At 42.8% G+C, this 24,630-nt stretch overlaps 1 protein-coding gene across 1 annotated transcript; it reads left to right on the top strand.

Annotated features, from left to right (window-relative positions):
* Positions 1 to 1,526: 1,526 nt before the first annotated feature.
* Positions 1,527 to 24,582, top strand: NPL (N-acetylneuraminate pyruvate lyase). The gene is made up of 12 exons (XM_063134593.1): positions 1,527 to 1,546; positions 2,810 to 2,881; positions 4,877 to 4,950; positions 6,916 to 7,003; positions 13,758 to 13,815; positions 14,349 to 14,424; positions 15,919 to 16,011; positions 17,708 to 17,856; positions 18,338 to 18,384; positions 19,231 to 19,315; positions 22,182 to 22,221; positions 23,237 to 24,582. The coding sequence occupies exons 2-12, from the start codon at positions 2,817 to 2,819 to the stop codon at positions 23,386 to 23,388; spliced, it is 927 nt and encodes a 308-aa protein (XP_062990663.1). The 5' UTR covers positions 1,527 to 1,546; positions 2,810 to 2,816; the 3' UTR covers positions 23,389 to 24,582.
* Positions 24,583 to 24,630: the final 48 nt, after the last annotated feature.

Consider the following 24,630-nt stretch of genomic DNA (forward strand, 5'->3'; position numbering starts at 1 on the left):
GGTTATTTCCCTGTAGGATATGGCTACCCTTTCCCTTTACGCATGGATAGGATATGCTACTGCCATTGGATCAAGCCTTTTAAAATAATCTTGGTGAACCCTTGAACTTTTTCCTTGTAAATTCGAGCCCTAAGAGCAGCCATCCCCAGCCTGGTGCCCTCATGGCCATTGTACATGTCGGGTGGGGATGATGGGAGTTGCAGTCCAACGCATCTGGAGGGGGCCAGAGCGGGAAAGTCTGGTTTATGCCATAATACATTTGTTAGGCTTTAAGGGCACAATCCTATGCATGTTTAGATGACAACAAAAGCCGCACAACTCCCAGCTTGGGAGTTGTAGGACCTTTTTTCCATTGCGCCCTAACAAGTGTTGCTTTTGCTTGTTTCAGATTGCCATCCCATTCTCCCTTACCTGGAAATAAGTCCCATTGAACTCAGTGGGGTTTCCTGCTGAGCGCACATGGATACGACTGGTCGTCTAATTCACCCTGGGCTTCAGGGATTGGGATGAATAAATATCTAAAAATAAATAAATAACGATAACAATTTTAATTTTTACTCCGCACCACTGAGATCCAAGAGCTTCCTACCCACCTCATCTCTTAAGTCACAATCCTTTGGAGGTGGCTACTAGGAGGGCTTTCTCCGCTGTGGCACCCCGGCTGTGGAATGAGCTCCCCAGAGAGGTCCGCCTGGCACCTACACTGTACTCCTTTCGTCGCCAGCTGAAGACCTGTTTATTCTCTCAGTATTTTAACACTTAATTTTAACTTAAATTTAAATGTTACTGTTCTAACTCTGTATTTTAATCTGATATCAATTTTTGCTGTGTAGTTTTTATCCTGGTTGTGCTTAGGGTGACCATATGAAAAGAAGGACAGGGCTCCTGTATCTTTAACAGTTGCATAGAAAAGGGAATTTCAGCAGGTGTCATTTCTATGTATGGAGAACCTGGTGAAATTTCCTCTTCATCACAACAGTTAAAGCTGCAGGTGCCCTGCCCTCTTTTAAATCTGGTCACTCTAGTATAGCTCCTGCACCTTTAACTGTTGTGATGAAGAGGGGATTTCAACAGGTTCTCCATATATTCAAATGACACCTGCTGAAATTCCCTTTTCTATGCAACTGTTAAAGATATAGGAGCCCTGTCCTCCTTTTCATATGGTCACCCTGTAAATAAATAAAAGACGGGCGGGGGGAGTCCTACAGCTCCCAGATTTGCCCTGACAGCATAGCCGGCTGGGGAATGATGGGAGTTGTAGGTCTAAGCATGCATAGGGTTGCGCCCTTAATGGTTTCATTGCGCTCTTGTCTTCCTGATGTCCAACCGCAGCCAGCAAACTCCTGGTACTCTATTGAAAGGCTGAGTTCAGGGCACTGGGTTCGTATGTTGATTCTGAGCATGCGCAGATCTGCCGGGCATGCTCAGTGGTTGATTGATTTTGTATAGGAGCTGGCACAGCACCGAACTAATCGCAGCCCGCGGCAGGATTGCGTCGAGGAGGTGAGCGACCGCTCTGCCGTGTTTTTTTATTTCTGCCTGTCGGGTACGTGGCTGGATTGCAAAACTTAAGAAGATTTGTATTGGCAAAGGGCGACGCGAGGATAGATAGGCTGGATCTTTCTTTGGGGCGGGGAAAAAAAGTTTTTTGGGGGAAATACAGGGAGGGGGATGATGATCAATCATATTGTTATGCCAAAACTCTGGGCGATCGCCAAGCGGAGGGCGATTGTGCTGCTGCTGCAGCCGATCTTGTGCTTATTTTGCTGACTGTACGCCAAAGCTACGCTAAGATTATGGCACAGGGACTGGGAGAGCTGCCTTGAAGCAATGGCGTTAGAACAATTGGTTTTGGGTCAAAGGAGAGGCCAGGAAGCGAGTTCGTGCCCCCAAATGCCAAACTGTCGCTGCCGATGGATTTTCCTGCTATTGGGCAGTTTTGAAGAACAGATGCCAGCTGCTGCTTAAACCTGGGCAGGATCTACACTACTGCTTTAAAGCGCTTTATAACAGTTTTGACAACTGCTGGGGCCCAGAACACACTGCATATACAGTTTTCAAAACGTTTTCAAAGTGCTTTAAAGCGCTTTAAAGCAGTAGTGTAGATCTCCCCCTGGTGCCCTGCAGATGCGTTGAACTACAACTCACAGCATCCCCAGCCTGCTGGCTGGGGATGCTGTGAGTTGTAGTCCAACGCATCTGGAGGGCACTGGTTGGGGCTGGCTGCGTTTAAAAAACTTTGCGGAGCTTGGTGTAGCGAAACACAGCTGGTAGGGGCAGACTAGAGGTTGTCTTCCAAGTTTTTAGGATGTAAGATTCCTACTGGATCTAATCCATTATCCTCTTTTGTGCAGTGGTTAATCAGACACATCCAGGAGGTGGACATACAGGGCATGAAGGCAAGAGCCGTCTCCTATTGCCCCCTTTTTTAGAGGCAATATGTATTTCTGCCTTTTTGAGTATCCCGATTTATTCTCCATGAGTTTGCCCCCCCCCTTTTAAAGTCGTCTAAGCTGGTGGCTATCACGACTTTTTTGTGGAAGTGAATTCCCTCCTTATTGTTGTGGGGTTAATCGATAAAGCTCTTCATGGCCAGATAGTCTTATTTTATTAGCCGAAACTCTTGCCCTTGCTATTTATGTCTTGCATCAGTGCTGATGCTTGGCTTTAAAAATAGCGAGTATTGTTTTTGAAAGACGTTGACCAATTCTGTCTGTCTTGGACTTTGTCTGTGAGGCTTTGGTATTAACAGGGGTTACTCAACACATGCTTATTTTCCTGTTCTTCCCTTTCCCTGACTTCACTCCAGCTGCTCCATGGCGCCCCGAAAGAAACTGCAGGGACTTGTGGCAGCCACCATCACTCCGATGACTCAGGATGGGTAAATATTTCCTTGGCTCTAAAAGCAATGGCAGTATGGATTGCTGGGCTCTTAAATTAATAGCTGGCTGAGATCTAGAGATGATATATCACTTCCGTCTTTGCCCATATGCAAATCACTTAAAGGGACGGGGCGGGGGGATGAAGTTGTGGGACATGTTCTTATTCTTGTATGCACAATAAGCTAGAGCAGCTTTTCTCAAACTGGCACCCTCCAGAAGTTTTGGATGACAATCCCAGCATTCCTGAACATTGGCCATGGTGGCTGGGGATGATGGGAGTTGAAGTCCAGAACATCTGGAGGTTGGGAAAACTTGACCTAGAGAGTACTACTTTTTCTTTCCCATTCCTGCTAAGCCTCTCTGTATACTACTGTTGTCGCCCCTTAAGACATTTATATTGTAAGCTCCTTGCAGCAGTGACCTCTTCGTTGTGTGTTTGTATATGCACTTGTGTATATTTAAGTATTTATTCTGTAAAGTTCTGTCTAGCTCCTTCCTATCTCTCCTCTCTCATCTCACACTATTGCCCCGCTTGTGCTCTTCGCTCCTCTGATGCCATGTTTCTCGCCTGCCCAAGGGTCTCTACTTCCCTTGCTCGGCTCCGTCCATTTTCTTCTGCTGCCCCTTACGCCTGGAACGCTCTTCCAGAACATTTGAGAACTACAAGTTCAATCGCAGCTTTTAAAGCTCAACTAAAAACTTTTCCTTTTCCTAAAGCTTTTAAAACTTGATGTTGTGCAGACTTTATACTGTTAGTTTTACCCTACCCAGTGCCTGTTTGCATTCTCTTCCCCTCCTTATTGTTTTACTATGATTTTATTAGATTGTAAGCCTATGCGGCAGAGTCTTGCTATTTACTGTTTTACTCTGTACAGCACCATGTACATTGATGGTGCTATATAAATACATAATAATAATAATAATAATAATAATAATAATGTATGTGGATAGCTCTAAGCCAAAGCTGGAATCTAAAGAATCATTCAATTAGTCATGCATTTAAGGGGCTTTGAACTCATATTTCTCAATCAGGAATCTCCATGCTTTGTATGGCAAACTACTTCTGAAACTGAAGGGTCTTTCGAAAGCAATTTGTAGTGTGGTCTGCTCTTCAAGGAAAGAGCAGACCACACCATCCCACTGGGAGCACACAAGTCCTTCAGTTTGTCTAAAGTAGCTCTTTGGATCGCAGTCCTAATGGGTTCCTCTTAGAGAATCCTACTTCAGGGCAGGACACCTTTCCTCAACCTGGTGCCCTCCAGATGTTTTGACTTCAACTTCAGACCACCTTCTCTTATACATATCCAGTGATTCCATTAGGGCAGGCGTTTAGGGCTCCACTCAGCAAACTGAGATAAAATCCTGCCACATTTTGAAGGGAGTGAAGAAATTCATATTGCCATCAAAAGATGGGGATGGGTGTGTGTGCATAAGACCACTAAGTCTAGAGGCTAAAATTGCCTAACTGCACCACTGTGTGTCCCTCAGGCTCTTTGGGCCTTACACATCCTGAATACCTAACATAAGAGCTGAAAGGAGCAACTCCAGGAGAATACAAGCCAGTAGTATCTGCTGGGGTGGGAAACAGCCATGTCATCCTTAAGAGTGTGTGTCTCTGAGTCAGTGTCTCATTGCCCTCCTGAAGTAGAGAGGGCCTCAGTAAACAAAGATTGTCCATCTTCACAGATTAACTAGTTTACTTCAATCAGCAAGTAGTGAAACAATGAGTGATAGTTATGATCTTGGTATGAGCTGTGAGGTCACCTTGGACCGTTTCCTCCTTGCCTTTTGATCTGGTAAATGTATTTGGGGAACATAAGCTGCTTATGGCTTCTTCCAGCTATTGAGCTTTTTTGTGTCAATCACAGGACAAGGGGAAGAAAGTTCTGGTTATTTAAAGCCTGCATCTCTTAAGGAATTTGGTTTGTAAAATATTGCTTGCAAATGAATTTTATAAGTAGTCATTTCTGCTATCTTGCATTCCTTTCCTTTAGAGGAATCAATCTCCCTGTGATTGGCCAATATGTGGACTACCTGATAAATGAGCAAGGTGTCAGGAGTGTATTTGGTAAGATCTGGCTTATAACGTGTTTGTCACAAGGAGCATTTGCTTTTGTATAAATGGCATAGAAATGGGTGCAATTTCAGAAACAGACAGCCAAGTGCATCCAAATAAACCAGGATCCATAAGAAAACAACAAACTCTGGTTTAAATCCTGACTTATTTGAATGCAATAAACCAGTGGTTCCCAATTAGCTAAGTAGTGCGGACCCCTTGTTTTTCAAATGCCAAGCCATGGAGCCCCTACTTTTGAAAAAAAAATGTGATCTCTATGGTAGTTAACTGTGCGAAGCAATTTTTTTGGAGAAAATAAGGGCTAGCCCCTAATAAGCAAAGGATTTTAGGTATACTAAAAAACAGACCATAACATTTGTGATATTACCACACAAAAATGACAATGATTTAGTTAGGAATATAAAGACCAATTTAATTTTACTAACTTCTAGTTTACAATTGAACAAATTATGACTTGTCTAGCAGCTACTAAACATAAATGAGATGGGAGAAATCATGCCTCTCTTTGTCCCGAACAATCCCTTCCACATCCGGTTCAATATTTCCTACTTTTAATCTCAAATCTGGATCAACATCGAGCCGATTTCTATGCTTGTTCTTCATATAACAAAATGTCGAAAATGTTTGTTCGCAAAGATATGTGGAACAAAAGGGAATTAGATGTTTTAAAGCTTTTTCACTTAACCTTATAATCAGGAAAAACCTTCACCCAGAATTGGTCCAGTCTATATTCTTTGAAAAATGATTTCAATGAACCATCACAAGTCACGTCAACAAGTGCATCTTGCTCTTCCGCAGATAGAGTTGTGAGTTGTACATCACCACATTCAAAAGGGTTCCTTATCCATGAGTTTTCAGGATTAGGTGCAGGGAAGTAATCTCTGAAGCGAGTCACTAAATAATGCAGGTGCTCAGTGTCAGCGGACTCCAGAAATGAATGGTGAATATATGAATGGTGCCACAGACCCCCTGGGTGGGTTACATGGACCCCCTGGGATCCACGGACCACCAATTAGGAACTACTGCAATAAACCAAACCCCTGGGTTTGGGTGTCATGCAAAAGGCTCCCTTTCCTGATTTGTTCAATTGCAAAGGAGGGCCTGAGTGGGAGCCAACAGGGTACGTGGTTTACTAAGCCATAATTCTTGGCTTCATGTGACATGTGAATGTGGCCAATCAGAATATCAAGAGAGTACATGCACAGTGTGGTAGGTGATCACTTATTAAATGGCTGGCTGTATTCTCTGTGCATCTGAAGAATTGCAGCCACAGAGACTTAGGGCATGTTAAAATGCTAATTGATTATTGCAATGCAAGGGCTTTCTTTGGTAGGAGCCTACTTTCTTGCCTATGATAGCTTTATGCTGCAATAAATCCATTAGATTTTTAAGGTGCCTTAGAGCTCTGTCTTATGGCAGCCACGTCTTTGTTAGCACTACAGCAGTTTTGGGTTTATTTAGGGTGACCATATGAAAAGGAGGACAGGGCTCCTGTATCTTTAACAGTTGCATAGAAAAGGAAATTTCAGCAGGTGTCATTTGTATATATGGGGAACCTGGTGAAATTCCCTCTTCATCACCACAGTTAAAGCTGCAGGTGCCCTGTCCTCTTTTAAATCTGGTCACTCTACTATAGCTCCTGCAGCTTTAACTGTGGTGATGAAGACAGAATTTCACCAGGTGCTGCATACATACAAATGACACCTGCTGAAATTCCCTTTTCTATGCAACTGTTAAAGATACAGGAGCCCTGTCCTCCTTTTCACATGGTCACCCTAGTTTATTTGTTCACTTCAAGTTTGTTTTGCTTCCAGGAAAGGCACGGCAACTGGAAAGCTCCCTGCTGCTTTGTGGTGTGCCTTGGGGTGTGAAGTGGGGCTTCCTCTAAACTTAGTTGCTCCAGAGAACGATATTCCATCCTTCCTGTGTGTGTCAAATTCTCTCTTTTTTGAACAGTGAATGGGACAACAGGGGAAGGCCTGTCCCTGAGCATTCAGGAGAGGAAGCAGCTGGCGGAGGAGTGGGTCACCAAGGGCAAAGATAAGTGAGTAACTCTGAGGGGGGAAATGCTGTGTATTGCGAAAAAATCCCTGCCTAACTAAGCAGAGACACTTGGTTGTGAAATCTGCATGCACTTTGACTTCCTTGCTGGGGAACATGGGTGGGAGGGTGCTGTTGCACCGTGTCCTGCTTTGTTGGTCCCTGGTCGACAGCTGGTTGGCCACTGTGTGAACTGAGTGCTGGACCCTTGGGCTGATGGACCCTTGGGCTGATCCAGCAAGGCTCTTCTTATGTTCTTAGGATCCTTTTTGGTTGTTGCTTAACTGCCAGGGATTGGGGACACATCCGAATATTGCTGAATTAACAAGTTACAAGAAGTTACTGTCTGACTTGGTCACCATTACTAAAAGAGAAGGGAAAATAGGAAGTGTTTTGTGTTTAAATGGGACCACTGCGTCTGTAATGTTTGTCTAATTTTTGTGAACCATGCAGAGAGCTTCAGCTAATGGATGGTATAGAATTGAAATTAAATAAATAAATGATTTCTTGCAAGCAGGAAACAAGGAAAGAGAGACTAGGATAGGGGAAAGGGAGAACGTTGCCCTCTTGACAGTATCCTTGGACTGCCATAATCCTGGTCCAGAGACAAAAGGAAGATTCCAGTAAGAACAGTTAGAATCAGACTAGATCCCTAGAGCTCAGGGATCTAGATTTGACCTATAAAGCAGTGGTGATTGGACCAAGTCATTTCACGTCCCAGTTTGCTATTTCTCAGCGGCTGAGACACACGAAAGGGATACAACTTTTGAATTCTTCATTGAATAATGGTGTAACAGATGGTGTAATCCAAGCTTCTTCCCTTTTCCTACAAGTGTTTGAAATGTGTATGTGTGTTTTTCCAGTGTTCTAATCTTGTTCTGTGTTCCATTTTACTGTTAATATCTTTTGAAATATCTTTTCTGCATAACTGGATGTTCACCAGATACCTCTTTATTGATCAGAGGCCCCTCTGCAAAGCAGCCCCTGGATGCCTTTATGACTCTTCTGTGCAGGGAATCCCCAGGCACCCTGCGTTGCAAATTGCCACATGTGATTAGTAATTATCTCTATGTTGATGTGACCCTGAGGGGCTAACACAGCCTCCCCGCAATCTCTTGCCTTTCAGATGTCTCTGACTACAAGTCCCAACATCTCCAGCCAGTGATGGCCATGATAGGAAAAGCAGTCTAACACATCTGGAGGGCCCCAGGTTGGGGAAATCTGGCCTAACTCCATGTTATGTGCTGTTTCCTGTACGTAAATCACTTCAGAAGAAGTGATTTAAGTACAGGCAGGGGAGCAGCTTAGGGGGCACTGTTGGGTTATTGTGCCAGAACTTTTCTCCCTCTGGAACTCTGTTTGGACTCAGAAACGAACACACATCACGCAGGTCTTACACAGCAGAGCTGGTTTATTTCCTTCAGGCTTCTGTGCAGTTCAATTCAGATCAGTTCAGATCAGCACACTGAGGCATACACAGAGAGCAGTGATCATAGAGCAGTGATCAGTAAGCAGTGATCAGAGAGCAGTGATCAGTAACATTTTACACAAGTGAGAAACTATATACACATCTTACACAATTCTTATCTACATTACATACAGCTGTGATGAGGCTAACTTAGAATCTTGGCAAGGTTCCCAGAACAGCCTCTATCTCAAGGTAATTGCCCACAGATAGACTTTCTCTGTTTAACCCTGAGATAGCCATACACACACAATTTTAATGACTAAGCAAGTATTTCTTTTCATATACTTAACAGTCCTCCTCTTGCGCATGTTGTTTAAATTGTGTTACAATCTGAGACCCAGCTTTAAAAGCATCTCTTTGTGTTTTACCATTGATACTGGTTTTGTGAATAAATCAGCCAACATCATTTCAGATGGACAATATTCAAGCTTAATCCAGCCCTTCTGAATTATATCTTTCACATGAGAATAACGAACATCCACATGTTTAGTTCTTGGTTTACACTTTTCAGATGTAGCCATACTAATACATGCCTGATTATCCTCAAATATGGTTACTGGTGTCTCAATTTCCAACCTTAGATCAGCAAATAATTGTTTATACCACTCAATCTCATTACAAGCCAGAGATAAACTGATATATTCTGCTTCTGCACTAGAGGTTGCTACACAATTTTGTTTTCTTGTATACCAATCAATCAAAGATTGATTGTAAAAGAATGCTGCTCCACTGGTAGACTTTCTATCAATTGCGTTAGCCCAGTCAGCATCTGCATAAACACAGAAATTTCCATCTTTGTGTGTAGATATTTCCAATTTGTGATTGATTGTACCTTTTAGATATCTCAATACACGTTTTACAGCTGTCCAATCAGTTACAGAAGGTTTTGTCATTTTTCTGCTTAAAAGATTTACAGCAAATGTAATATCTGGTCTACTTAGGTTTGCTAGATAAAGTAAACTTCCAATCACACTCTGATATTTCTGTATGTCTTCCATTTCAGTACTGTCTGTCTGATTTTGAAAATCAGTGACCATAGGAGTGGCAACAATTTTACAATTCTCCATGCTGTGTTCTTCCAGCAATTTTTTTATTTTGCCACTTTGTTCAATCAGAAATGACCCTGTGTTAGAATCTTTTGAAATTTGCATTCCCAAATAACTTTTCACTGAACCAAGGTCTTTTAACTCAAAATGTCTTTGCAGCTGGTTTACAAATGTGTTTTTCTGTTCTTCTTCATTAAAAACCAGTAACAAATCATCTACATAAATCAGCAAATACACTACATTTGAACCATCCTGTTTTGTGTACAAACAATGATCAGCTTTGCTTTGTTTAAAACCCATTTTGATCAATACATTGTCCAGTTTCTTATTCCAACACCTTGCTGCTTGCCTCAAACCATATATAGATTTTTTCAATTTACAAACTAACCCTGGATTTTTAACAAAACCTTTTGGTTGAGTCATGTAAATTTCCTCAGTTAAATCTCCATATAAGAAAGCTGTTTTGATGTCAAAATGAAATACATTCAATTGTTTTTCTGCTGCAATTTTTAACAAAAGTTTTACACTTGAGTATTTTGTTGTAGGTGCATAAACTTCTTCAAAATCTATTAGATATTTTTGAGCAAATCCTCTTGCTACCAATCTTGCTCTGTAACGTTCCACCTGTCCTTTCTCATTTTGTTTTACTTTGAATACCCATTTACAGGTAATGGCTTTACGACCTTCAGGTAAAGGTACTAGCTCCCACGTTTCATTTTTTTCCATTGCTCTGATTTCCTCTGACATTGCTTCATGCCAGCCCTGAGCTTCTGTAGGTTCCATTTCCTGAATTTCCTCAAATGAAGTAGGTTCATAGGCTATTAGTAAAGCTCTATGAGAAACCTGTTTGCTTTGGTATTCATCTGAGTAACGAATTGGAGCTTTGCGTTCCCTTTCTGATCGTCTTGGCATAGTTACAGGCATAGTTTCCTCCTCTACAGTTTCTTCCCCCTCCCTCTCTTGCTGAGATTGTTCAGGAATTTCTTCTGTTTCTACAGCTTTCTGTTCTACAGGCAAACTTACATACTGTTTTGTTTCCTGCATTTGTTCATGAAAAACTACATCTCTGCTCACAATTACACTTTTGTGATATGGAGACCACAAACGATAGCCTTTTGTTTGTGTATCATATCCCAACAGTTTACATTCCAAACCTCTTTGAGCTAGCTTTCCTGGTCTGTTTTCTTTCTGAACATGAGCAAAACATTTACTTCCAAAAACCCTTATATGTGACACTCTAGGTTTTCTTTTGTAAAACATTTCATATGGAGTTTTTTCATGTACAGAGTGGTAAAGCCTGTTTAACAAATAATTTGAGGTTGACAAAGCTTCTGCCCAGAACAGATTAGACAATCCTGACTCTTTCAATAGAGCTCTTAACATGTTCTGCAAGGTTCTGTTTTTCCTTTCTGCAACTCCATTTTGAAATGGTGAATATGGAGCAGTAAGGTCATGTTGTATACCCTCATCACTGAGGAATTTTTTAAATTGGTTGCTAAGAAATTCACCTCCCCGGTCCGTTCTTAGATTAGCTATAGGTTCTTTAAATCTATTTTTACTCCACTTAACAAAGGCTTTAAACTTTCCAAAAGTTTCACTCTTCTGTTTTAACACATACACAAATCCAAATCTACTGTAATCATCAACAATAGACAAGAAAAATCTGTTTCCTCCTTGACTTGTCTCAAAAGGACCTGCAAGATCTGCATGAATTAATTCAAAAATTCTTTTTGTTGTTCTCTCACTATGTTTTGGAATGTTTGACTTATGACACTTGGTTTCACTGCATACATTACATTCTACATAGTTAGAACATGGTTTGATTTTCACCCCTTCACACAATTCTGGAATCTTAGAAATTGTTTTATAGTTGGCGTGACCAAACCTTTTATGAGTTAAATGGATACACTCTTGGTGTGGTTTGCAATTGGCTATTGTTTTTGTTGTGACTTTGCTGGCTACAACTTCATTTTCTGTACAAGTATTAATCACATACAAAGAATCTTTCATTATTCCCTGCACACACACCTTGTTTCCCTGTTTTATAGTACAATTTTCTTCAGTAAAACAAACCTCATACCCCATTTCTGTTAACTGAAACACACTTAGAAGGTTTGTTTCCAATTCTGGTACATATAAAACACTTTGTAGTTCAACTCCCAGACAATCAAAATATACATTACCCACACCACAAATCTGGATTTTTGTTCCATTTGCAAGGGTAACACACTTTTGCTCTGAAGTAGAAGTTTCCAAGGTTACAAATGAAAGTTTGTCTTTTGCCATACTTATTGAAGCCCCAGAGTCCAAAAACCAAGGATTCATTGTCTCTTTGACTCTTGCTAGAAGACACTTCTTTTTTGATTCAGCTTCATTCATGTTGTTTTCTTCTCTCCACTTTGCTGTCAACTGCTTTTTCTTCTTGTTGTTGTTGCAATTCCGCTGTAAATGTTCTGTGGAACCACAATTAAAGCATTTCCTTGCCTTTAATGCAGCCACCACGTCAGAAGATTTATGGCTTTGTTGAAATTCAGCCACAGGAAGTTTAAGGCTCTGTTGTTTTGAAGCTTGTCTTCTTTCATAGGTTTCCAGTAGTTTTCCAGCTACATACTCGAGGGTTAAATTTTTCTCCTCTTGACTTTCCATCATGGTGACAACCGCGTCGTACGATGAATCAAGACTTGACAAAATCACATAGACTTGGTGTATAGTTGTAAACTCCATCCCTCGTGCCCTGAGTTGATTGAAGATTTCTCTCATGCTTTTCAAATGGTTTGACATAGACTCCCCTAGTTTCAGCTTCATTCCATACAGTTTCCGGGTTAGAATTACTTTACTGCCCGCTGTTTCTCTTTGATATACAGCTTGTAGCGCATTCCAGCACTCTTTTGATGTATTCAAAAACTGAATGAAGGGAATTTGAGAGTCTTCCACAGCTAATGCAATAACTGCCATTGCTTTTGCATCGTCCTTAAACCATTTAGCATTCTGTGGATCTGCTCTATCTGGTGGATCCTCTGTGACTACATACCACAGTTCAGCCTGAATCAGATACATTTGCATTTTGTAAGACCATAATGCATAGTTAGAGTCATTCAGCTTTTCTAACAATTGATGCAAACCAGACATATTAGCTCCTGCCATTCCCTCTGCTTTAGGAATTTGTATCTCACCGTCCTTCTGCTCAGAGTCCTCCTCAGAGTCAGCCGACTGAGATTTTTCCTCGCTTTGCAGCACTGGCTTTAGCTTGATGTCTTCCTTCATCAACAGTTTTCTGTTTTAGCAGACTCCTGGTTCTGATACTGCACCGTTCCCATCAAGTTCTGGTTCTTCTGCCTGGATTAGGCTGGCGTAGGCTGGTCTAGGCTAGACTGGCTCTAGGCTGCCTGGACTGGACTGGGCCCATAACCTTTTTTGGGTTATTGTGCCAGAACTTTTCTCCCTCTGGAACTCTGTTTGGACTCAGAAACGAACACACATCACGCAGGTCTTACACAGCAGAGCTGGTTTATTTCCTTCAGGCTTCTGTGCAGTTCAATTCAGATCAGTTCAGATCAGCACACTGAGGCATACACAGAGAGCAGTGATCATAGAGCAGTGATCAGTAAGCAGTGATCAGAGAGCAGTGATCAGTAACATTTTACACAAGTGAGAAACTATATACACATCTTACACAATTCTTATCTACATTACATACAGCTGTGATGAGGCTAACTTAGAATCTTGGCAAGGTTCCCAGAACAGCCTCTATCTCAAGGTAATTGCCCACAGATAGACTTTCTCTGTTTAACCCTGAGATAGCCATACACACACAATTTTAATGACTAAGCAAGTATTTCTTTTCATATACTTAACAGGCACAACTCTTTCCCTGCTTCCTCTACCTTTTCCCCATGTGGTGTGAAATGCTTGTTAGGGAGGGCAAATATACCCTTGAAACACAATGGGGGGAAACTGCTGCGGGTGCAATTTGGAGGGCAGGAAAGCTGGGTGAGGGAAGAGTTCAGTGCTTCTGCCTTGCTGCTCCATTGCCCCTTCCTGAAGCAGCTTTTCTATTAAACACGCACACAGATAGATATCGTCAGTGCTCTAATATGTGGGTTTCCATGTGGAGGGGTGGTTAGCAGTAAAATAACTGTGAAATATATCTTGTTGTGCGAACTGTCGGTATTAGGAACCCTTCTTTCTTTCCCCTGCCTACCGATCAAAAGCATAAAGAAAATCATATTTTCCATCTTCCGCAGGCTGGATCATGTCATCATTCATGTCGGAGCACTGAGTTTGCCAGAATCCAAGGGACTGGTGAGTGTGTGTGTGTGTGCGTGTGTGCGTGTGTGCATGTGTATGTGTGTGCTGAATGTATTTTCCTCCTTGACGCTTGCTTTTGTTTTTGCATAGAAGGAACATTGGTGTGCAAGGAAACCATCACTCTTCCAACTTGTCACCGTTGTTGTCAGATAGTGTTTTGGGGGGGGGGGATAAATGGCGCAATCCACACCATCTCTAAATTGCACTTAAGCTGGCATAGAGGGGCGGCACTGAGGTGTGTGGGTGATGTGAGCTGTTCATTCTGTGCCATATAAATATAGGAAATGGATACACGGTTAACACATACTGCACAAAGCATCTGTCAGTAGGATTCTGCAAGGTTTTAAGATGACATAGTGTTCTGTGTAATTCAAAAACTTGCACACCTACTCTGGCTGCATCTGGTCCAATATAAGCTATTGTCATATTATCTCTTTAATATTTCTTATTTTCTGGCACTATTGACAATAATGGTCTCTACCAATATAAAAACATGCCTTCAGTTCATCCCATTCCTTCCTTTTCAGGCTAAGCATGCAGGAGAAATAGGAGCAGATGGCATAGCTGTTATCACCCCCTCCTTCTTCAAACAGGTGAAGAAAGGTGAGGAGACTATTACATCCCACAAAATTGTTTTTTCCTCTTGCCAACCGCTGCCCAGGCAGGCCTTCAGGTCTGTGGCCCTGTTCAGAAGACACCTTAAACCATGGTTTTAACCACAGTGGTTAAGCCAGAAAACCAGGCCGTGTTCAGAAGACACCTTAAATCAACCACGGTGAATAAAGCAAAAAGGCCTTATTCGCTGTGGTTAAAGCCATGGTTTAAGGTGTCTTCTGAACGGGGGCCCTGAAGTACAGCGCTGTAGCAATGTGAAGTCGTGAAGCTGCACATTATGTGGGCAGTTTCTGCTTATTGCTGCAAAACCAACACTTTGTTTGGCAGCTGTTTCCCAATTTACATGCCCACTTCTGCATATTTCATAGGAATGTAGAAAAGCTGCAGAATGTGGTATTGGTTACAAATTGAGTTTCCTCAAAATCTCTGCTCCCATTTGAGGACACCCACCCCGCCCCACCCCAATTCTAGCCCTTCTGGCTTAGAAGACCTGCTTGAGAATGAACAGGAAATACCCTGAGAAATCTCAGAAGTAACATTGAATAAGATTTCCAGGGCTTAGGAGTTGAGGTTGTGGTGCTGTCCATAGCTCTCGTTCCTTCCCTGAATTGACAGAGGCAGAATAAATTATGCAAGATCAGCATAAGTTATGCACTTTTATACATGTTGCAAAAATCCATCTTTTCTCTGAACAGAACCCAGGTTACATCGGGCAGATCTGAGTCTGTGTGTGTATGTTCCATCATTATTATTATTATTATTATTATTATTATTATTATTATTATTGTCATCATCATCATCATCAGAGTATGCCCGGCCCTAAATATAAGGGAGCAGAAAAAAATGGCCGAGAGCACACATCCCTGCAAAAAGTTGTATAAAAGCCATGAACCTTTTTGGTAACGCTCCTTTTCTGCTCTTAGACATCCTGGACTTGCACCTGATCATTCACAAACGATCAATGCCTTTCCTCACATGCACTTTTCCTTTACCATATTCTGTGCTAATCCAGGATGTGGCCATCATTTTCTCCCCATTGATATGGGTCAGATTAGCCGTGGCTCTTCAGGCATCCTAAAAGTGCTGCTGCTCTTTTCAGCTGCTGCCACAGTTTACACTCTGTGGCCCAGTTGGGAACTCGAAGGACCCGATGAATTGGAAGCTACAGCTCGTCCTCAAGAGTTAAGGACAGGTCTAGTTTCAACTCGGTGGGAAAAACAACAACCTGGTGGTGCAGGCAGGGCTGGGCTGGGGCCACTATTTACATGTCACATAGGCCTATATGCCAGCCTTTTCCAACCTTATGGAAGCCCTCCAGCTGTGTTGGACTACAACTCCCATGCTGGCTGGGGTTTGCTGGGATTGTAGTCCGACACACCTGGAGGGCATCAGGTTGGGGAATTCTGGCTTACACAGTCAGTGACATCCGTCCTTCAAAATTGCCCAGGTTTTCCATTGCTTTCCTTGTTTTGTCTCCTGTAGATGCGCTGGTCGCCTTCTTTCGGGATGTTGCAGCCGAAGCTCCTGGCATCCCGTTCTATTATTACCACATCCCTCCCCTGACTGGTATAGAATGTAAGTGATGCTCATCCAGACCATCCTAGTTAATCTACGAGACATGACTAACTAGGAGGATTGCTCTTGTTTGGTTGGTTGATGTCGCATTTATATTCCATCTTTCTTCCATGGAGTCTAAGACAGTGTACCTGGGATCCCAGTTACCCAGGAGATAAGTGCCTGACCAGACTCAGAGGCACTTATCTTCAACATTGCAATAAGGCAGCACACTGTGAGCCTTGTCAGACTCTGACTTTGTCCCACGTGCATAGAATTGTGCTTTGCGATCTCGTGGTGGTCAAGCAGACCCAAATCTCTATATGGGAGGGATTTTTTTTTTAAAAAAATGGCACAGTAATATTTGTACTAATAGCTCTAGGTCTAAGAAGAAGAATACTGGCGAATTTTATCACTGGAAATAAAGCTGGTAGATCGTTACAATTGGCAGTGTACTAATAACGACATGCAAGTCCCATTTTACATGTCTCTACTTATACTAATAGTACTGAGAGATTCTTTTTCTGATCTATCTACCACAAGGGTGGGCAGAAGGTAGATCTGGATCTACAGGGTGAGTTCTGGGTGATTTGAAGAAGATTATCAAGGATTTCTGACTCAGTTTAACAATAGTAATGACCCCCCTCTTCCTTAAATTATACCACTGAAATGAAGAATGCTTGGGGTAACCAGGAGTGGATTTTTGTGGGGATGACGACTAGGAGCTCAATTCTGGTACTCGAAACCAATCTCTGAACTCAGAATTCTTTAATTCTATGTCTATTGCATGTGGCTCCAGTCTGTGGAGCTCAGGGTCCTACTGAAAACAGACATACCGTAGATCTTGGAAGCCTAATATCTACATTTCATGCTGATTTTGAACTAGTGTAAACTGTCATGGCTTCCCTAAAAGAATCTTGGAGATGATAGTTTTTGGTGAGGGAGGATTCCTATGCCCCCTAGTCAGTGTCTGAAAGGCCATAGGATTGTTCAGAGTCCCCCTTCTGAGGTTGGAGACAGGTTGGAGAAGGGGGATTGGAGATCTAACCTCTTGCAGGCTGCATGGAAAGAACCACACTGGCTGCTCTCTGAAATCAGGAAAGCAACCTCAGCAAGGCGGGGGGTAAATGGGGCATTTTGGTGGGTGCAGAAGGGAGGAGACTGGAGAGGCCAGGACCCAAGCTATCCTGAGGCCTCTCCAGACTCCTTCCCTCCCCCTCTGAAGGCCCCTAGCTAGATGGGCAAAAAAAAAGCCCATCTAGCAAAAAATGCAGGGCAGGAGGAGGGGAGGCGAAGATTGCCTCTGCTGCTCCTCTTGCCCTGCTTGGGATGATTGTAAGCCTTCAAATTCGGGGGCTTCCAATCATCAAGGGCACAATTGATATGACTGTGCTCTGAGAGTGCTCAGACTACTCTCAGACATCTCTTTGCTCCTCTCAAGAACAACTGTTCTCAGAGTTCGTAATTTGGAGCAAGAGAATCATCTAGTTTGTAGTATATACTCTGCAGTCCATTTCATTATCAAAGAATTCTAATCTCACCTCCTTCCATGAATAAATAAAGAGGGGACTTCGTGGTCCTTCATGAGACATTTTCTGTATCGTATTGCGGAATGGAAGCAGAACCTGCATTGTGCTGCTATGTTGTCTGCAGTGGTAATGTATCTTGTCTGGTAAGACTTGAAAACTTCTTTTATTGTGATTCTATCTGTCTCTAGTTCGTGCTGAAGAGCTTTTAGATGGGATGAAAGAGCAGATCCCCAGCTTTCAGGGGTTGAAGTTCAGTGACAGAGACCTCTTGGATTTTGGACGGTGTGTGAAGAAAAACGATGAAGGCCGATTTGTGTTTCTTTATGGCGTGGATGAGGTAAGGAATTTAGAGGCAAGTTCCACATGAGAAACTTTGCCAACCATCTGGTTGGCTGTTTGGCAAATGGAGGTGAAGGCCAAACTGTAGTGAGCGGAACAATTCAGAGAGGGGACATTGGGGGTGGGGGAAGAAGGAAGGAAGGACGACTACGCTACCCTTAGGGAGCCTCAGGCAATGGTGGACTGGAAAGAGCCCAAGGAAATTAGGTGTCGGGGAAGGGGTAGATGGATGCAATGGCAGTGGGGGTGGGATGGTAAGTGCAGGGCAAATGCAGACCCACCTAGGCAGCCATCTCTGTACCAGGCCCTGCCTCTCCTAAGCTCCTCTGCCAAAGACTGAGTCACCATGATTACTTCTTGAATGGCTTCCACCTGGCAAGTATTGAGAATATTTGAGCAACATCTGTTCGACTGGAATGTCTTCATTTGGTTCAAACTGTATGGAAATAAACCCCGCCCTTTCGTTTTCCACCAACCAGCAACTCCTGAGTGCACTGACGATGGGAGCGACTGGGGCAGTTGGGAGGTCAGTCTGTCTTTCAGTCATCCTTTGTGCGTGTGCGGGAGGGCCTCTGTGAGTTGCAATGCCATATGTCCTGGAGCAGAAAGGATTCTTATGCAATGTATTCTTCCTGCTGCCTTTGGCCCTGCGCTAGCTTTGTTTATACAGCTGTGTGCCGAGTATGAAAGGTTTCATGCCAGAAAATATACAAGTTTTCTTCTTTCTATTATTGTAGTTTCTGCCCGATTTCTTCTGTCAGCCTACCCAGGGCCCTCCTGATATTTTGGACTGCAACTCACATCAGCCCAAGCCAGCATGGCCAGTGGTCAGGAACGTTGGGAGTTGTAGTCCAAAGCATCTAGACTGCCCCAGGTTGGTTTGGTGTTTGCAGGAATATGGATATTGATAAAATGTAGCTGGGGGGATACAAAGTTTTGATTGCATGGAAAGGCTTAAGGCAGACAATTCATGAGTGCAAACAACTTTCAGGACCTCTTGCCAGCCATATGGAATGTAGAAACTTTCCAAGGAATCTAATCAAAAGGGTGACAGGCGTAGCCTTGGGTCCCTGGCAGTTGCTGTAATTCTGACTATCTTAGTAAATGGGTGCCAAAATTAAACTATAGCTATCCTACGGGGAGCAATAGGTCCGGGGGGGGCAGGGGGGGAGAGGTGAAGAAAATGTATAGGATGCTATCTCTGTAGGCACTCTCTGTGCAAGTAGCATGTCCTACTTCTGCATATGAAGAATATATCAAAATTACTACTCTACCTGCTTTATTCTAACTTCAGTGATGATGCTGACATGTCTGTAATGCAGATTTTACTTTTGCCTTGCTCATTGGATTTTTTAATTATTATTTTTAACAGCACATATAACTACTTTGGCAAGGCAAACAATTTAATCCTGGAAGCTTTTGCCAGTGGAGACCTCTCTGCAGCACAAAAACATCAGGTATTCTGTTTCTGACTGAAGTTGATTACAGTGGGACATAAGATGGCCATAGGCTCACCACTCCCTTTTGTATATAGTAATTGTAGCACACTTTACACCTACAAGTAAGATGTATTTCCCTACACTGATTTACCGTGGGTCATGGGCACACAGAAACAGGACTCCAGGCAGAATAGGCACATATGGAGGCTGGCTATACTCTCTATTTGCCCTGTGTTGGCCGCGCAGTGGCGCTGCGTCAGATATATGGAAGGATTCTGTCTTTCTAAAATGGTCTCTGCACACTGCTCCACACTTTCTGGGCTTGTTTTTTTTTTTAAAAAAAAATTGGATAACTTCCTATCCCACCCTACAACGTAAGTTTTTCCAGGGCGGATTGCAAAGTCTAAAAGAATCAAAACAAGAACATCAAAACAAACCTCTTCATGCAACAATAATAATAAAAAACAGAGCAGAGAAATAACAATAAATAAAGTAAACTCGATAGCTTTGGGAAATAAATTAAAGGTTCTTTGTGCTGAAATGACGGAAGAGGCACCAGGAGAGCCTCCTTGCAGAGAACATTCCATAAATAGGGTGCCAGAGCCAACCGGGACCCCTCTTTGGTTGCCTACTGCCTCAACTCAGAGGTACTCAGATGCAGACCTCTAAGGGCGCAACCCTATGCACGTTTAGACAGAAAAAAGTCCTACAACTCCCATTATTCCCCAGCCAGCATGGGTGGGGAATGCTGCATGGGAGTTGTTCTTTTTTCTGTCTAAACATACATAGGATTGCGCCCTAAGATGGGATGAGGGAAGGTTGGCTCTCCAGATGTTCTTGGGCTACAATTCCCATCAGCCCGACAACATCTGGAGGGCCACACGCTCCACGCCCCTACTCTAGGGCTTTGACTCTCAGGCAGGCTGATCTTGGAATAGGTGACCCTCAGAATCCAAGCCAGCATCTAGGACTTGAAAGCTCAGCACCCACACTTTGAATGGTGCTCAGAAATAGACTGGAAGCTAGTAGACTTGTTTCTATAAACTGGCAAGAACAGGTTCCAATGCCTGGTCCCTGATCACAACTAACAAACTGCAATTTCCAAAACGGCCTTCAAAAGCAGCACCATATACAGTGTGTTATAGTAGCCTAACCTGGAGATTACTCACACGAGGATAACCATGACCGGACTGTCTCTGTCCAGCAAAGGCCACAGCTGGTGAAAAGCACTTTGTGACAGAACTGGATTTATAAGCATCCCCCAGACTATGAACATTCGAGGGAATGTGATGATGTACTACATCCTTGAACCAGTCACCACCAGTAGCTTTGTCTTATCAGGATTGAGCTTCATTATTCACTTTCATCTTGTCCATTACGGTTCCCAGACACTGATTTAGCACCTCCACCGCCTTAATTGGACATAAAAGAGTGAGAGAGTTGACCGTCACCTGCACAGTGAGGACAACTCTCTCCAAATCCATGGATGAATTCACTCCCCAGTTTCATGTGGATCAGGGGTGGGCAACCAAAACGTCTGAGAGAACTACAACTCCCATAATCCCTCACCATTGGCTAATACTGGCTATAGGACTGATGGGAAGTTGTAAGCTAAAACATTTGGAGGGCCACAAGTTGCCCACTCTTGATGTAGATGCATAAAAAGCATGGGGGGCATAATAGAGAAAGGCAGTGGATATGCCATGGGGCTGAGTGCCGTGGCATATGCACCACTTTCTGGAATTTGCTCTCCAAGTAGAAGCAGAAGCACCATGCTCTTAATCCTTAACACAGACAGCCTATCTAGAAGGACACCAGCGTCAAGTGTATAAAAAGCCACTGAGAAATCCTAATGAATTAACAGGCTTGCATTTGCCCTGTTGTTTTGACGATGGTCATCCATCAGGGCAACCGAGACGTTTTCAACAGTTTCCTCATGCTGGTCTCCCAATTGTCTCTTTCAATGAAGTCATAGGAAGGCATTTATTATCTCCTGGACTCAGCTGGTTAGGCCTAGGAACACAGGAAGCTGCCTTATACAGACCCTGAGTCCATCTAGCTCAGGACTGTCTACACTGTCTGGTAGCGTCTCTCCAAGGTTTCAGAGAGGAGTCTTTCTAGCCCTACCTAGAGAAACCAGGGATTGAACCTCCTGGGACCTTTCGTATGAAAAGCAGGTGCTTTACCACGGTGCTTTACCACCCTTCCTCGGTCCTCTTCTGCTAAATGTAATATGCTAAGAGGGCCAAGAGGCAAGTAATCATATGGTAGGCTATACTTCTCATGTTGTTGTTGTTGTTTATTCATTCAGTCACTTCCGACTCTTCGTGACTTCATGGACCAGCCCACGCCAGAGCTTTCTGTCAGCCGTCGCCACCCCTAGCTCCCCCAAGGTTGAGTCTGTCACCTCCAGAATATCATCCATCCATCTTGCCCTTGGTCGGCCCCTCTTCCTTTTGCCTTCCACTTTCCCTAGCATCAGCCTCTTCTCCAGGGTGTCCTGTCTTCTCATGTGGCCAAAGTACTTCAGTTTTGCCTTTAATACCATTCCTTCAAGTGAGCAGTCTGGCTTTATTTCCTGGAGTATGGACTGGTTTGATCTTCTTGCGGTCCAAGGCACTCTCAGAATTTTCCTCCAACACCACAATTCAAAAGCATCTATCTTCCTTCGCTCAGCTTTCCTTATGGTCCAGCTCTCGCAGCCATAGGTTACTACGGGGAATACCATTGCTTTAACTTTGCGGACCACATTTTCCTCTTCCCCACCTCATCCCCAAACTGAATTTCAAAATTAGTTCTGTCCATTGAATTGGAGTCATTGAATGTAATACAGAAGAAGTCAAATCATCATCGAATTGATAATAATTTTCTTTTTCTTTCTCAGTTCTCTATTCAGGAATTCCTCGGCTTCGTCATTGCACAGGGTAGGTACTACCTCAGACTGAATCCTTTTCTGCTCCTTTTATATAGTTTATCTAGGATGGATTGAATGCTTCTGAATTCCATATGAGTTTGGGTTTCTATCATCCAAGAAGCTCAAATACGTTCTGTAAGACTCCATTCAACCATCTCTCACTACCTTTTTCCTTAACATTTCCCCTTCGTTCTCTTCAGGTACAATTTTCTCCTATTGTTTTGATTTTACAACAACAAGAGATTTATTTGTCTATAGCACAAAGGCCTTTACAAACCCAACATTCATGAAATAGCTCAGGTTCTTTTGATTTCTATGTATTCAGACTCTGACTTTCTTTTCTTTTACAAATGCATTGTAGTAACAGCTCACTATGAAATATAAATTATCTACCAAGTTGTTTAACATGAAGATAATGTATACAAATAGGTGTAAAGACAGGATAAGGTCTATTCCAATATGAATGATGTGTGTATGTATATGATTGAATTATGTATTCCATCCTGTATCTTTTTGGAATGTTATCTTGCTCATTTCAGTAGAATTTAGCCAGACTGCAATAGAATGGTTCATAGGATGTTCCAAAGTTTTAGCAATGGTGATAGTCACACCGATCAAGAAATGCACCTGTGATATGGTCGGCCTTTGAATTTTGAGAGCTAGTGTGGCATCATGAGTTGGCAAGCCCCCAGTTTAGACCTCACCTCTGCCATAACCTGACTGGGTGGCCCTAGGCAAGTCGCCCCCTCCCCATTTGCAACAAGGAGATGCTACGCTCTTATCTTACAGGATTTCAACAAGATAATGTACATGAGTTTTCGCTGGAAATGTCCAGTAATAAAAAGGGTTGGATGAGCAGTTTAGCTATAAGATTTTGGGTTACCATAGCTTTTTTTCCCCTTTTAAAAAAGAAATGACTTCACATCATTGACTGGATGTGATGGTAAAAGTGTGGGGTAAGGGTATATTTAAGAATTTTGTTCTCTCGGGTGATTTGTGTGTTCTTTTCTCACCTTTCTTTATAGGTTTTGGTGTTGCACAGATCAAAGCAGTCATGACTCTGGTTTCAGGGATACCAATGGGTCCTCCACGGCTTCCACTCTCAAGTGCCTCTGAGGAGTTTATTGCCAAAGTAAAAGTCAAACTGGAGAGCTTAAAGAACTCCCTCTACAGTTGATTTTAAACATCAATATTGTCTTCAAAGCATAGCCCATATGACTTGGTGATCCGGTAGTACAGCATGAGATGCATGCTGTCTGGACAACCTTCATGAAGGAATTGGCTAGTGAGTCTGGATTGAGTAGCTATCAAGGGCACTATCAAACAACGTCCTCTAACTTTTTCTTTGTGGGAGACAGTAGCTGCCTTCCTGCCCACCAACGCTATGGTGGCTCTCCAACAAAAAGGAAGATGATTATTTTGAAGATAGAACGATCCTGTTTAGAGCAAGTGAAGAAGTTCTTTCAGCTGAAATTCTAGAATTCTTACACAACATGGGCACAGGTTGGACTGACCGACTTATGTATTTCTTGTCACTTTTATATCTCAAAACAAAATGAAGAGTCACATAATTGGATTTGGTAGCTTTTAATCTTGCTTTGCATTTGTAGAACTCAGACTCTAACCTCTAATATGTTTAGATTAGACAGGCTCTTGAAATTTGCAGGGTGTTTTTATATCCTCATGAATAGTAAAGTATCCAACTGGAGTAACATCCGTCATGGCTAATGAATGTTGTCCTCTCTAATTGGCAGCTGTTTCTTGGATAACTGCTGATTTAAGGCAACAAACGATAAGAATACAGCTTTATGTACACTCCTGAACCAGTTGGCAAGTAAGGGAAACGTTGTTTCAAAGAGAACCCTGAACCTGGCATATTTTCTAGGATACATGCAGCTTAATCCTCTACAGGTTTACTCAGAAATAAGTCCTATTAAGTTAAGTGGAGCTTAACGTCTTTAGGTCATTGTAAAAGTCTACCATTGTAAAAGGGTTCTTATTCTAGTCTTGGATGTCACTGTTTTAATGTGAAAATAACTCTGTAATAGCAGGCTTTTGTATACACTTCTCCCCTGCCCCCCAATGCCAGGTCAGGAAATTCTGACAGCTAAGAGGCTTTTGTGCTCTGCACCCCCTGCCCAGTGCAGTGCTTATAGCAGCAGCAAGCACGGTGGGCACAAAGCAGGGGTACAGAACGTGTGGCCCTCCGGACGAACGTTGGTGGGCTGCAATTCCCATTGGCCCAAACCAGCATAGCCAAAGGTGAGGGAGGGATGATGGGCATTGCAGGTCCACAATTTCTGGAGGGAAAAAATGTTCCCCATCCTTGGCATACAGCCTTCTGGTGCTCTTGCTATTCTTTGGAGTGGTGCTTTTTATCTTTAAGTTGAAAAAAAAATGAAGAGCAAATATGACATTT

The sequence above is a fragment of the Elgaria multicarinata genome, chromosome 1, assembly GCF_023053635.1.
Source record: "Elgaria multicarinata webbii isolate HBS135686 ecotype San Diego chromosome 1, rElgMul1.1.pri, whole genome shotgun sequence".
Taxonomy (NCBI): domain Eukaryota; kingdom Metazoa; phylum Chordata; class Lepidosauria; order Squamata; family Anguidae; genus Elgaria; species Elgaria multicarinata.